The 12,540-nt window shown below is 25.7% G+C and overlaps 3 protein-coding genes across 7 annotated transcripts in view; 2 read left to right on the top strand and 1 right to left on the bottom strand.

Annotated features, from left to right (window-relative positions):
- The window catches only part of LOC123265426 (G patch domain-containing protein 1 homolog), a 32,177-nt gene extending 20,147 nt beyond the window's left edge, over positions 1–12,030 (top strand). For 3 of the 4 annotated variants that reach the window (XM_044729171.1, XM_044729172.1, XM_044729174.1), the window contains 4 exons: positions 8,215–8,277; positions 8,516–8,894; positions 8,979–9,209; positions 10,011–12,030. In XM_044729171.1, the coding sequence (XP_044585106.1) occupies positions 8,215–8,277; positions 8,516–8,894; positions 8,979–9,209; positions 10,011–11,973 (2,636 nt within the window). In that variant the 3' untranslated portion in view covers positions 11,974–12,030. The remainder of the gene's footprint in view (positions 1–8,214; positions 8,278–8,515; positions 8,895–8,978; positions 9,210–10,010) is intronic. The other variant, XM_044729173.1, reaches the window with a different exon arrangement.
- On the top strand, positions 1,750–5,077 carry LOC123265440 (rabenosyn-5). 2 transcript variants are annotated; one of them, XM_044729220.1, is made up of 6 exons: positions 1,750–2,090; positions 2,205–2,471; positions 2,567–2,728; positions 3,712–4,454; positions 4,538–4,787; positions 4,924–5,077. In XM_044729220.1, exons 1-5 carry the CDS (start codon positions 1,955–1,957, stop codon positions 4,754–4,756), a joined length of 1,527 nt encoding a protein of 508 aa, XP_044585155.1. In that variant the 5' UTR covers positions 1,750–1,954; the 3' UTR covers positions 4,757–4,787; positions 4,924–5,077. The 2 variants fall into 2 exon arrangements, with proteins under 2 accessions (XP_044585155.1, XP_044585154.1); XM_044729219.1 differs by lacking the exon at positions 4,924–5,077 and having other exon boundaries at positions 4,538–4,827.
- LOC123265451 lies at positions 5,847–7,980 on the bottom strand. The gene is made up of 2 exons (XM_044729237.1): positions 7,536–7,980; positions 5,847–6,715 (listed from the first exon to the last, which is right to left on the bottom strand). Exons 1-2 carry the CDS (start codon positions 7,688–7,690, stop codon positions 5,914–5,916), a joined length of 957 nt encoding a protein of 318 aa, XP_044585172.1. The 5' UTR covers positions 7,691–7,980; the 3' UTR covers positions 5,847–5,913.
- Positions 12,031–12,540: the final 510 nt, after the last annotated feature.

Below are 12,540 nucleotides of genomic sequence, written 5' to 3' on the forward strand. Positions count from 1 at the left end.
TCTTTTTTCTGAAGTTTAACAAAAAATTTCTAATATAGTTTTACAATTATTTAATTGTTTATATTTTATTATAACAATTGCGAAGTAATTTAGTTTAATCATTTTTTTTCGGATGTCAGGGTCCATAACATTAATTATTGTTATTAATACTAATTAATAATTATTCAGTACAATTATGCTTTTAATTACACTTACTTTTGATAGCATCATTTAGTATTAAAATGCAATGAGGTCATTTTATTGTTACTAATTATATGGGCATACTGTTGGATTAAAAATTTTTTTAATTAAATTGGGTCAATCTGTGAGTTAATTCTCAAAATAAAATTTTTAAATATTTAATGGAAATATATCTAAACCCTATTTACAGGCTTGGATTAAATTTTGAAGGTACTGAATTAATAAAATTAATAAAATTTTATTTTGTAAGTTTTTAAATAATATTTTTGTGCAATCTTTCAATATTTTATAATTATTATATCATATTTTTTGTATGATAATAAAAAGTATTGGCCTTAATAGTAAATTATTAAAATTTTTCTAAGGCTCAGTGCAATAATAACGTTAGCGATAATTGTAGAATTAAAAAAAGAGAAAAACTTTTTTTGACGTTTTTTAAAATTTTAATGGTGCTAAAAAATCTTTTAATATTAAAAATAAGAGTGAATAGAATAAAAATTTAGAATACCTGTTTATTTACAAAACAAATATAACTGTTGTAATAGTTAGTGTGTTAACTATTTTAATTTTTAAAGACACTGAAGTTAACTAACATTAGAAATTTTTTTATAATTTTATAGCAATTTAATTGTTATGAAATAAAATTTAAGAAACAAATTCTATAAGTGAAAATTAAAAAAAAAAAAAACATTATTTAAAGCATTTTTTTAATGATGCTGAAATTAAAAGACATTGTCAATTTTTTGGACTTTTATATGAAAATTATGTTAGCAGACATTTTATAATTTTAAGTATTTTTTATAATACTAAAGTTAGCCGACATTTTCAATTTAAAAATTTTGTTTCATTTATTAAATTAAAGCTAAAAAATATTTTTTAAAAAATGCACTTATTGTTTTTCAAGTTTTTAACACATGCAATTTTTAAAAAAAATTCTTTTGCAATAATTTATTCAATAAAAAAAATTCTAAACATTTTTAGATGTCGGCTAACTTAATTTTCATGAATTATTTTAATAAATAAATTATGTCAAAGAAAATGAGAAAAAAAAATTGACATTTAGAAAATTAAAAAAATTAAAAATCCAATTTTTTAGAAATAATTTTTCGGAGCAAATTTATTTATTAAAAAAAAAAAATTGTCAAGCGACTGCTAACTTTAATGTCATGACTTTTATAACATTTAAATCACGATAACAAAATTTTAATAAAAAAATTACAAGTGAACATTTTTAAGAAATATTTTTTTTTATTGTTGATTTGTTATAAAAATTAAAAAAATTGACAGCTGTTTGCTAACTTCAGTATCATTTTTTAAACAAAAATTAACAGCTGTTAGCTAACTTCAGTATCATTAAATAAAAATGTATTGTTATTGACATTTAAATAAAAATGTAACAAACCATTTCGTAACCATTTTAATAAATAATTTTTGTGAATTATAATTGTATATTTTATTTCAAACATAAAACCTGCAATAAGAATATGTTTAAAAAATAAAATGACAGATTTTTTTCTTTATCAACGTAAGGTACGACATTATATACTGCGCAGCACATAAGTATAGAGTAGATCTCTGATTAATGAGCGCACTATGGTGTATTTTGTGTATTTATTATCAGTAAGAAGATTAATTTTTCGATTATTGTGATAATTATTATAAAATAACAAATTATGTAAAGCTACGCCTCACTTTTTTAATTATATTTATTGATCAATTTAAAATAAATTAAATTTAATAAAAAATGATAAAAATAAATTAATAAATTGACACAATGGCTGAAAATGTCCCAATTCTAGAAGGATTTTTATGTCCAGTATGTATGACAGATTTCAAAAAACCATGTCAATTAACAAAACATTTTGAAGAAGATCATAATGATGATCCGGAAATATTAAAATCGCTCAAAGGTAATTTTTATCTTTTAAATCAATGAAGGTAATAAATTTTAAAAGGTTACGAATGACAAATGTCAAAAAAAAAATATTTGAATGATAAATTTATTATAATTTATTTTTGTACAGATCTTTTTGGAAAAGCCAAGAAGAAAATTCTTAAACAAGATGAAATTCCCAACAATTTTTCTCAAAACCTGCCAATTCGAGAAAAACAGCAGAGTCCGGAGATTAATTGGGGTCCTCAAGATATTGGAGCTACTAAATCTTACACAGTTTACTTTCGAGATATTAGGAATGCCAAACTAGAAAGATACTCAACGGAAACAAACAAACTTTTAATAAGATTAGACAAATTGTTGTTGAATTTGCCGTCAGATCCAGTTGACCGGAAAAGTATTTACAATTATAAAAAAATGAATCATAAAAATACTCTATATATCAAATTACATTTATAAGTAAGTAATTTAAATTTAAATTTATTGTTTTAGTTCACGAAAGGAATATTGTACATTGGATTGACGACAAGGATGTTAAATTATGTCCAAACTGTGCACGTAGTTTTCATTTAGCTAGACGAAAACATCACTGCCGTTTATGTGGTGCTGTAATGTGTCATGATTGTACTGAATTTCTATCTCTTATTGATGCCCGTAAGTTATTTTAAATGTTATTTCATGATTTTTAGAATGATGATAAGTTTTTAGGCTTCATTCGAAAATTCTCTATCTCTAGATACATAATTAAGAAATGATCTTGTATCTTGTAAACTATTGACATTTTTAAAGATATAAGCTCATCCCGATGTTACATTCATCAAGACCTTTCATTTGAGTACCCACATCAATTTTTCATATATTTTATATATTTATATATATTATGTATATGTATATATGAAAAATATATCAAAAATGCATGTGGGTACTCAAATGAAAGCTCTTGATGAGTGTAACATCGGGATGAGCTTATATCTTGAAAAACATCAATAATTAAGAAATGACCTTGTATCTTGTAAACTATTGACATTTTTAAAGATATAAGCTCATCCCGATGTTACATTCATCAAGACCTTTCATTTGAGTACCCACATCAATTTTTCATATATTTTATATATTTATATATATTATGTATATGTATATATGAAAAATATATCAAAAATGCATGTGGGTACTCAAATGAAAGCTCTTGATGAGTGTAACATCGGGATGAGCTTATATCTTGAAAAACATCAATAATTAAGAAATGACCTTGTATCTTGTCAACTACTGACATTTTTAAAGATACAACCTCATCTAGATGTTACACTCATCAAGACCTTTCATTTGAGTACCCACATCAATTTTTCATATATTTCATATATTTATATATATATGTATATATGTATCTATGAAAAATATATCAAAAATGCATGTGGGTACTCAAATGAAATCTCTTGATGAGTATAACATCAAGATGAGCTTATATCTTTAAAAATATCAATAATTGACAAAGTACAGTGCAATTTAACCAAAGTCATTATTTAATAAAGCAAAATTCATTTATTTACAATTTACAAGTCACGGCAGTCACATAGTGACTGCAAAATTGCTAGTTATTTTAATAATTATTAGCAATAATTGTAAAATAAATTTTTCAGGTAAAATGACCAGCCCGATATCAGTAGATGATTCAGCAGTGTCTCCAACTTCATCAGAGTCTCCATTGGCAGATAGAATCATCCGAGCAGGAATAGGACTTTCAAAACTAGCACGTTCTCCCTCAAGTGGAAGTCTCAACAGTGTTTTATCACTTGTGAATGATCGAGCAGGTGGTGAACAGTATTTCCGATTATGTTTCCACTGTAAAAATCTTTTAGATGCGCGTGAAAAGTTGAAAGTAAGACACCTTAGCAAACCAATTATTTCAAAATTCTATGAAACGATGAGAACTTACATGGAAGAAGCGATGCGTTTTATGACAATGTACAACAAAATGTGGGAATCATTGTCTAAAGGAGAAATGACGTATGATTTACGCGATGCACAAATATTGAGGATTAAAATCGCTAAAGTTGGAGAAAATGTTGATAATATAAGTAAAAAAATTCTCGCGATCGGAACGACAGATATTGACAATCCTCCTCAAGGTCAAGCTCTGAAACTTCATCAGATGATTCGTGCCTCAGCTATGATATTTCTTAAGGAACAATTGTTGACTATTCCTTCGCTGCCGTCAGAAGAAGAGTACCTTGCTTTGCAAGAAAGTCGCCGGCAGAAAATAGAAGAAAGGATTGCTTATGAAAGGCAATTAGAAATTGAGGAAACTCTTAAAGAAAGACGCAGAGATTATAAAGTAGATCATAAAAACTCACAAAACATTACACCAGTTAAAAATAATGAGGTAAAATTAATTAATTGATTTTTTTTTTCAATTAATCAAAATAATTTTAATTAATTAATTTATTTATTTATTATAACTTGTAGGCTTTAATGGAGACATCTCAAGGCTGGACACCCTCTGGAGCTGTAGCTATACTTCCTTCGGCCTCGATTGACCCAATTATCGAACAAATGAGTAATTTACGATCGTATATAAAACAAGCTAAAGCAGAATGTAAATTTGATGAAGTAGCTACGTTGGAAAGTAATTTACGGGAACTTCAAAGCGCTTATTTTGCTATGAAACAAAGCAATGATGGTTAAAAATATATTTATTTTTAATTGTGCATATTCAAGGCCAGTTTTTCAATTCGAGATAAAATTTTATCCAGGATAAAATTATTATTGCCAGTATATCTATAAATATAAAATATATAGATATATTTTAAAAGTGGATAAAATTTTATCCTGGTTTGAAAAACTGACCCTCAGATTTATATTTTAGTTTTAATATACAGTAAATTCTCAATAAAGTTACCACTGTTTTAACTTTTCCTAAGTCATTTAGATTAAAAAAGAAACAACTCTCTAACTTTATTAAGAATTTCATACTGATAATATAACTGAAAAATTATTCACAGGTAATTTAAAAAAAAGAAATTTTTTATTCTGATTTTTAATTGCTTACAATGCTTTGATAAAGTAATAAAATTTATTGAAATATATAAAAATAAAATCTTAGAATTTTAAAATTAAATTAGATTTTTTACAACTCTTAATTGGATTTAAGTTACTATTTTTTTGTACAATACTCAATTTATTCTGCAAATTTGTTAATTTAAATTTTAATTATTTTTCAACACAGTTTTATTATTAATATTGTTATTGTAAAATTTATTTATTTTATTAATATATTTAATATACACTATTTATATTCATTTTAATATATCTACATTTATTTATTTTTTTTACCACATCGATACTTCCATTCTAATACGTCGTATCCCACATTTAGAAAATTTTACGGACGGTAAAAACAGTTGATTTTTAATTTTTAACATTGATTAAATGGGATTAAACGGATGAAAATATTTATTTAAAAATAGTTATTAAATTATTTGACTTTTAAATTTTTAATTTAACTTGCATAATAGTGTTGTGATTCTATTCTTCAAAAACATTTTGTGAGATACGACGTATTAGAATGACAGTATCGATATTCAAAATATTCTTCAAGTATTTAAGATAAAAGACCCAATTATTGACACTTGCAATTTTATTATAATTAAAAAGAAAAAAACAAATTAACTCTAATAAATTAATAAATATAATTTTTGAATTATAAATTTTAAAATAATTAATTTTTTGATCAACATTTAATTTTTTTTTTATTAGAATAAAATTGAAAGTGTCAAACAACTAGGCCAATGTCAATAACTAGGTCTTTTAATTTAATTAATTAATTTATTATTATTACCCACCTACTCTCCGTACTCTAATATAGGTAATGGTAAATTCTGATGCGACTCTTTTGAATAAGAATATTGAGTTGACATACAATTAGTGTCTTGTCCATTAATTTCTTTTAAAATTACAGGTAAATTATCACTTAAGAAAATAGAATTTTGTGAATTAGCAGCAGACTGACTTGAACTTGATGATTGATAAGAAGATTCACATGTTGATATATCAGAACTTTCCGAAATTATGAAACCAGATGATTTTTCAGAATTTATATTTCCTTTATTGTTAACTTCACTGTGATTACTGTGCAGGTTCAATTCTTTAAAGTTTGGCAAAATATTTTCTTCCTGTTCCTTTCCATACTTAATATCACAATTATTTTTCTCTTCAAAGGAACTTGAACTGAACTTCATTAAATCGGATTTACTATTGAACGGAAATTTTGATACATTTTCGACATGGAATTTTTCTTCTTCATAAACGTGCTGTAAGTTATCATTATTTATCGACGGCGCTGCATAATTTTCTTTTTGAACGTCCTGGTATTCATTTACTTGAACAATGATTTGATTCTCGGGAATTTCCTTGAAATTTACAAAAATATCAATGGGCGCTGCTGGACCATTTTGAGGCCGCTTTGGTGGCTCTTCTTTCAGTACTTCAATAGCTAGATAATCAGCAGCTCTGAATAATTCAACTTGGATTAACAAGTTTATTAACTTTCGTATCGTCGGTCTTTTACGTCCCATCGTCGACCATTCGTCCAAAAAGATCTCAGCTGGTAATCGACGTTGTTTTAGTCCCGTTGATTCAATAATACTGAAATCATTAATTATTTAATTAGCGTGCTTAAAAAAAATAGTATTAATTATGAAAATTAAGTTAGCCGACATTTAAAAATTAAAAATTTTTTTTTATTGAAAAAATGACTATAAAAAAAAATTGTCATTTGTTAAATACTTGAAAAACTGTAAGTGCAATTTTTAAAAAATGTTTTTTTGTTTTAATTAAATTATTAAAAAAAAATTAAAAACGTCGGCTAACTTTAGTATCATGCATTAATTGAGCCGATATTTAATAATATTTAGAATTTTTTCAACAGATAAATAATGACAAAAAAATAAAAAATGCAATTTTTTAAAAATAATTTTTTGAAAAAAATTTTTTTGGTAAATAAAATTAAAAAATTATCAAGTGACTGTTAACTTTGGTGTCATCTTAAAAAATTGTGATATTGAATTATAAAAATTAAATTAGCTGACATTAGAAAATTTTTATAATTATTTATATTGGAAAAATTGTTACAATAAAATTAAAAGAAAAAATTCTACATGTAAATTTTTTTTGCTCCAATTTATGAAAATTAATTTAGCAGATATTTAATAATTTTTCTAATAAATAAATTACTGGATAAAAAATTGAGAAAAAAAAATTGACTAAATTAAAAATGCAATTTTTAAAAAAAATTTTTTCGGAACAAATTTTTTTGTTAAATAAAATTAAAAAATGGTCAAGTGACAGCTAACTTTAATATCATTTCAATTTATTAGTTAAAAAAATTATCAAATATCTGCTAAATTAATTTTCATCTCAATTTTTTTATTATATAATATAATATTATAAAACAAGTGCTACTTACTCAAGATGCTCCTTAGTAAACATTGGAACATTTTGAGATCCATCTTTTAGAATAATTCCCATAAGTAATTTCCAAGAATCAGGACTCAAAGTTGCTGCCAGCGAGCAAAGTTGCTTTGGTCTTAATTTTCTAATTTCTGTCTCTGCATTTATCATTTTTATTTTGAAATACAGTAAAAATTTTTGATTAAAAAAAAAAAACAAAATATCCTTTATTTAGTTTTAGTAGCAACAGGTGATACACATAACCTGTCACAGTAAAATTTTAACTTTTTAAATTATAAATGCTGTAAATATTTTTTATGGCAATTTTTATTAAACAAACTAGCAAATTTGCAATAAATCAAAATTAAATTGCCAATTAATTATTGCAAATAATTTTCTGAATAAATCACAAGTGTCAATGCTGTTTACTATCACAAGTGCTATCTCTTTTGCTCTTGTTAGTGACTTGCAAAATTGCAAAGTTGAGATATATTGAACAATTAAATCTCCAGATGGCAGCACACTACTTGTTATGTTTTGGAATTAATTTTCAGTGTGTACAATCCTTTACGTAACATAGTCTGGTATAGCCTCAATTTTATGATGTTCTTTTGACGTTTTAAAAATTTAATAATATCACATGTGTTTTATTTTTATGTAAATAATAAATAATAAAAAAAAAATGAGTAATCGTAATAATGAAGATGATGATGAAAATTTTGCAGCATTCGGAGAAGCATTGGAAGAACTTGAAGAAGGTATTTAAAATATATGACACTAAAGTTGACTTATTATAAAAAAAAAAATTAATAAAAAATTCCATGTGTGAAAATTAAAAAAAAATAGTTAATAAAAATTTTTAGAAACATTTTTTTATTGTGATTGTTGTAAAAATTAAAAAAAATTTGACAGCTGTCAGCTGACTTCAGTATTATTAAAATATTCCATTGTTTATTATTTATAATTTAAATAATAATTTTATTGTTTTTATTAAAGATACTCTGCGAAGAAAAAAACCTGTTACTGTAGAAGATCAATATGCACTGGATGATCAAGGCAGACGTAGGTTCCATGGAGCATTCACTGGAGGTTTTTCTGCCGGATACTTTAATAGTGTCGGCACCAGAGACGGATGGCGACCACAACAATTTAAATCATCGCGTAGCAGTAAAGCTGAAAATGTTTCACAGCGCCCTGAAGATTTTATGGATGAAGAAGATACTGGTGAGTTTGGTATTGCACCTACTGGAATAAGAGCTACTGGAGATTTTAGTGACCGATCTGAAAGAGCCAAAAAACGGAGAAGAGATCAAACTGATGGTAGTCAACCTATTCCTGGAGAACCTGTTCTCAAAGAATTGTTGAAGCCAGTCACGTAAGATTATTTATTTTAATTCCTACAATTAAAAAAAATAATTTTTTATAAATATTATTAATAATAATTTTGTTTTAATATTAGGTACACAATGGGTGTTATTTTATTAAAAAAAATGGGCTGGAAACCAGGACAAGGTGTTGGACCTAGATTAGCTAAAAAAGATAAAAAAAAAATTCGTGAAAGAAATACTAAAAAAAAAGTTTATGGATGTACCTTACCTGGCCAGGAAATAACTGCTTATGAAAGTAATTCTGAAAGCTCTGATAATGATGAAGAGATATTATTTGCTCCTGATGACTACGAACTCTTCAGGTATTATGTTTTTTTAATAAAAATCAATTAAAGTAGCAACTGTGCAAGCACTATATGACTGCTGTGATTTGTGAACTATAAATAAATAAAATTTTGCTTTATTAAATAATTACTTTTGTTAAATTGTACTGTAGTTTTTTAACTGTTGACATTTTTAAAAATATAAGCTCATCCTGATGTTACACTCATCAAGAGCTTTCATTTGAGTACCCACATGCATTTTGATATATTTTTCATATATACATATTTATAATATATATATAAATATATGAAAAATTGATGTGGGTACTCAAATGAAAGGTCTTGATGAGTGTAACACCAGGATGAGCTTATATCTTTAAAAATATCAATAGTTCACTAGATACAAGGTCGTTTCTTAATTATGTTAAATTGCACTGTACTTTCTTAACTATTGACATTTTTAAAAATATAAGCTCATCCCGATATTATACTCATCAAGAGCTTTCATTTGAGTACCCACATGCATTTTAATATATTTTTCATATATACATATATATAATATATATAAATATATAAAAAATTGATGTGGGTACTCAAATGAAAGGTCTTGATGAGTGTAACACCAGGATGAGCTTATATCTTTAAAAACGTCAATAGTTCACAAGATACAAGGTCATTTCTTAATTATGTATCTAAAGATATAGCATTTTTGAATGCAGCCTAAATACTTATAATAAATTTATCTTTCCTTAATCAAATTAAAAAAAAAAATAATAATAATTTTTATGTTGAATAAAAACTTTAAATTGAAAATTACTGATATATTTTTAATTCTTATAGATGTAATCCCAAAGAAAATTATTTTGGTATTGGATACAGTGGCTTAGAGAGGCAATCTGTTCTTTCTAACAATTTCAATCTTTTTGACACCACAACATTTACAATGCAAGATAAAAACAAAAAGCTTTCAATCCGAGGACAGGCTTTTGGAGTAGGTGTTTTCGAAGCTGATGACGAAGATATTTACTCGTCAACGGATATGTCTAATTACGACTTTTCCCTGGGCCCCGAGTCTAAAAAACAAAACCGAAGGACTAATGAGAAAAAAGACAATGCTTCTAAAGATAATTGTATAGAAGGTTTTGTTGCTGCGAAGAATAGTTTGAGCAGAAAAAAAATTTTTGATCCACCTTTATTGCCTAGGGATTATAAGCCGGTTCATAAAATCAGAAAAAAAAGCCGATTTTCTTCTATTGATCCAGATAAGCATGAGGATAATAAACACGATAAAGAAAAATCTTGCTTTAAACAAAAATTAAATGCTGATGAACGGTTGCAAATTTTAGAAGAAAAATCAAGTAGTGAAAAAAATGATGAATCTAAATTACCTATTCAAAATGAAGAATCTAAAACTTTAGGAATTGATAATCAAAAAATTGAAAAATCCAAATTATCGTGGATGGATAAATTAAATTCATCAATTTTTTTATCTGGAGGTATTGTAGGAAGCAGTAAAAAATCTTCAGATAATTTTGAAAATTTAGAAACAAAGAAAATTTTGTCTAATGAAGTAACAAGTTCTGAAGATATTAATATTGATTTTAATAAAATAGACGAAAGCTCTGTTCTAAAAAAGTCAGAAGAAGAATCTATTAATAAAATAAATAATTCTAGTAATGAAACAAGAGTATTTGTAAGTAAATCTGTGAATAATACCCTGAGTTCAGTTCCTGAAGATCAAATGATCAAAGCTGCAAAAATGAATATGTTTGGAAAGCTAACAAGAACAATAGAAATTTGGCAACCAGCCAGTGTAGTTTGCAAACAATTAAATATACCGGAGCCTTTTGGTAAAAGTATGAAAGCTGAGCCGCAAAAACGTAAGCGATATTCTGTTTTTGAATCTTTGAATATTTATAATGAGGATAAGTATCAAAAAGCTACTGATACTGCTGGAACTTTTAAAGAGCCTGTTATTATGGATAAATCTTTTGAAAAAAAAAATCTAAATTTATTGGAAGAAAATAATTTAAATTTGGACTTGAATGTTGAAAAATCACAGGATAATAGTTTTAAAATTGATAATAAAAAAGAGAATTTAAATTTAAATTCAACTAATTTAGCAACAACTAGTGTAAACTCATTAAAAAGTTCAAACAGGCATGAGAGCGATAAAGCGGATGAAAGTCAAGCTAGTTCATTAGTCGGTGAGCAATTAGGCAAAGTTGAGGCAAATAAAGACTTGTTTAAAGCGATATTTTTGAGCAGCAGTGACGAGTCCGAAGCTGAGGATGATCCTGAGGATGTTGATAATAATACTGTAAAGTCTTTGTTAATTGGAAAACCTGCCACTGAGTTAATAAATGTTCAAAGGAACACTTCTCCTCCTAGAGGAATTTTTGCTAAGTTGGATTTAGATGATTTGATGAAATCTAAAAAAATTGTAAAGAAAAATAATGAATCTAAAGTTAAAGAGTCAACAATAATCCCTTGTAAGGACGAAGAAATTCAAGTAATTGGTAAAGAAAGTTTATCTTCCAACACAGTTACTGAATCAGAAGACTTACTTAATAGTTATGGCCCAGTTCTTCCACAACATCCAACAAAAGTTAAAGACACATCTGACTCTGGAGAGATACAAAAGCCGGTGTATAATAAGAAGATAGTAAGTAAGTTAGATAATGTTGAGCTTTCTTTGAAATGGGTCGAGAAAACTAAGTCTAAAAAGGCGAAGAAAGATAAGAAAAAGTCCAAGCATAAAGCAAAGGAAAAAAAACGAAAGCACCAGAAAAAAGAACGGTAGATATTATTAATGAAATTATTTATCATGTGTAAATAAATAAAAAGTAATTTGTGTTTACATTAGTATTTATTATTTTTTAATACAACAACGTAGTAATCAGTAAATTTGTTTTTTTATTACTTCATTTTTCAACTTTAATAAACTCGTTGAATTAGCTTGTATGAAATAATTACGTCTAATTCAATTATTGAATTAGATGTTGATTGCCAAGTGATTGGTTTGTGTTTTTATTGTATATAAAAATTTTTTATTACTTCGTGAAAGCTTTTAAGATGTTGTGAACTAATTACAATGCAATTACCTTTTTATGGAGTCTTTTTTAATTAAAATTAGTAATCGAGAAAGGCCGAGAATACTTTATTTTTATTTAATTATACATTGAGCCTTGCATCTAACATACATTTTTTCTTAAGTTGGCTTTGATACTGATAAAGTGGACGAACTTTGATGATGAACTAATAATTTTATTTTTTTTTTTTTTAATGAAGAAATAAGAATTAAAAAAAAAAGTTTTTTTTTTTATTGAAAAAAATTTTTTTACTTTCAAACAATAATTATAAAAATATA

The sequence above is a fragment of the Cotesia glomerata genome, linkage group LG5 (assembly GCF_020080835.1).
Source record: "Cotesia glomerata isolate CgM1 linkage group LG5, MPM_Cglom_v2.3, whole genome shotgun sequence".
NCBI lineage: Eukaryota > Metazoa > Arthropoda > Insecta > Hymenoptera > Braconidae > Cotesia > Cotesia glomerata.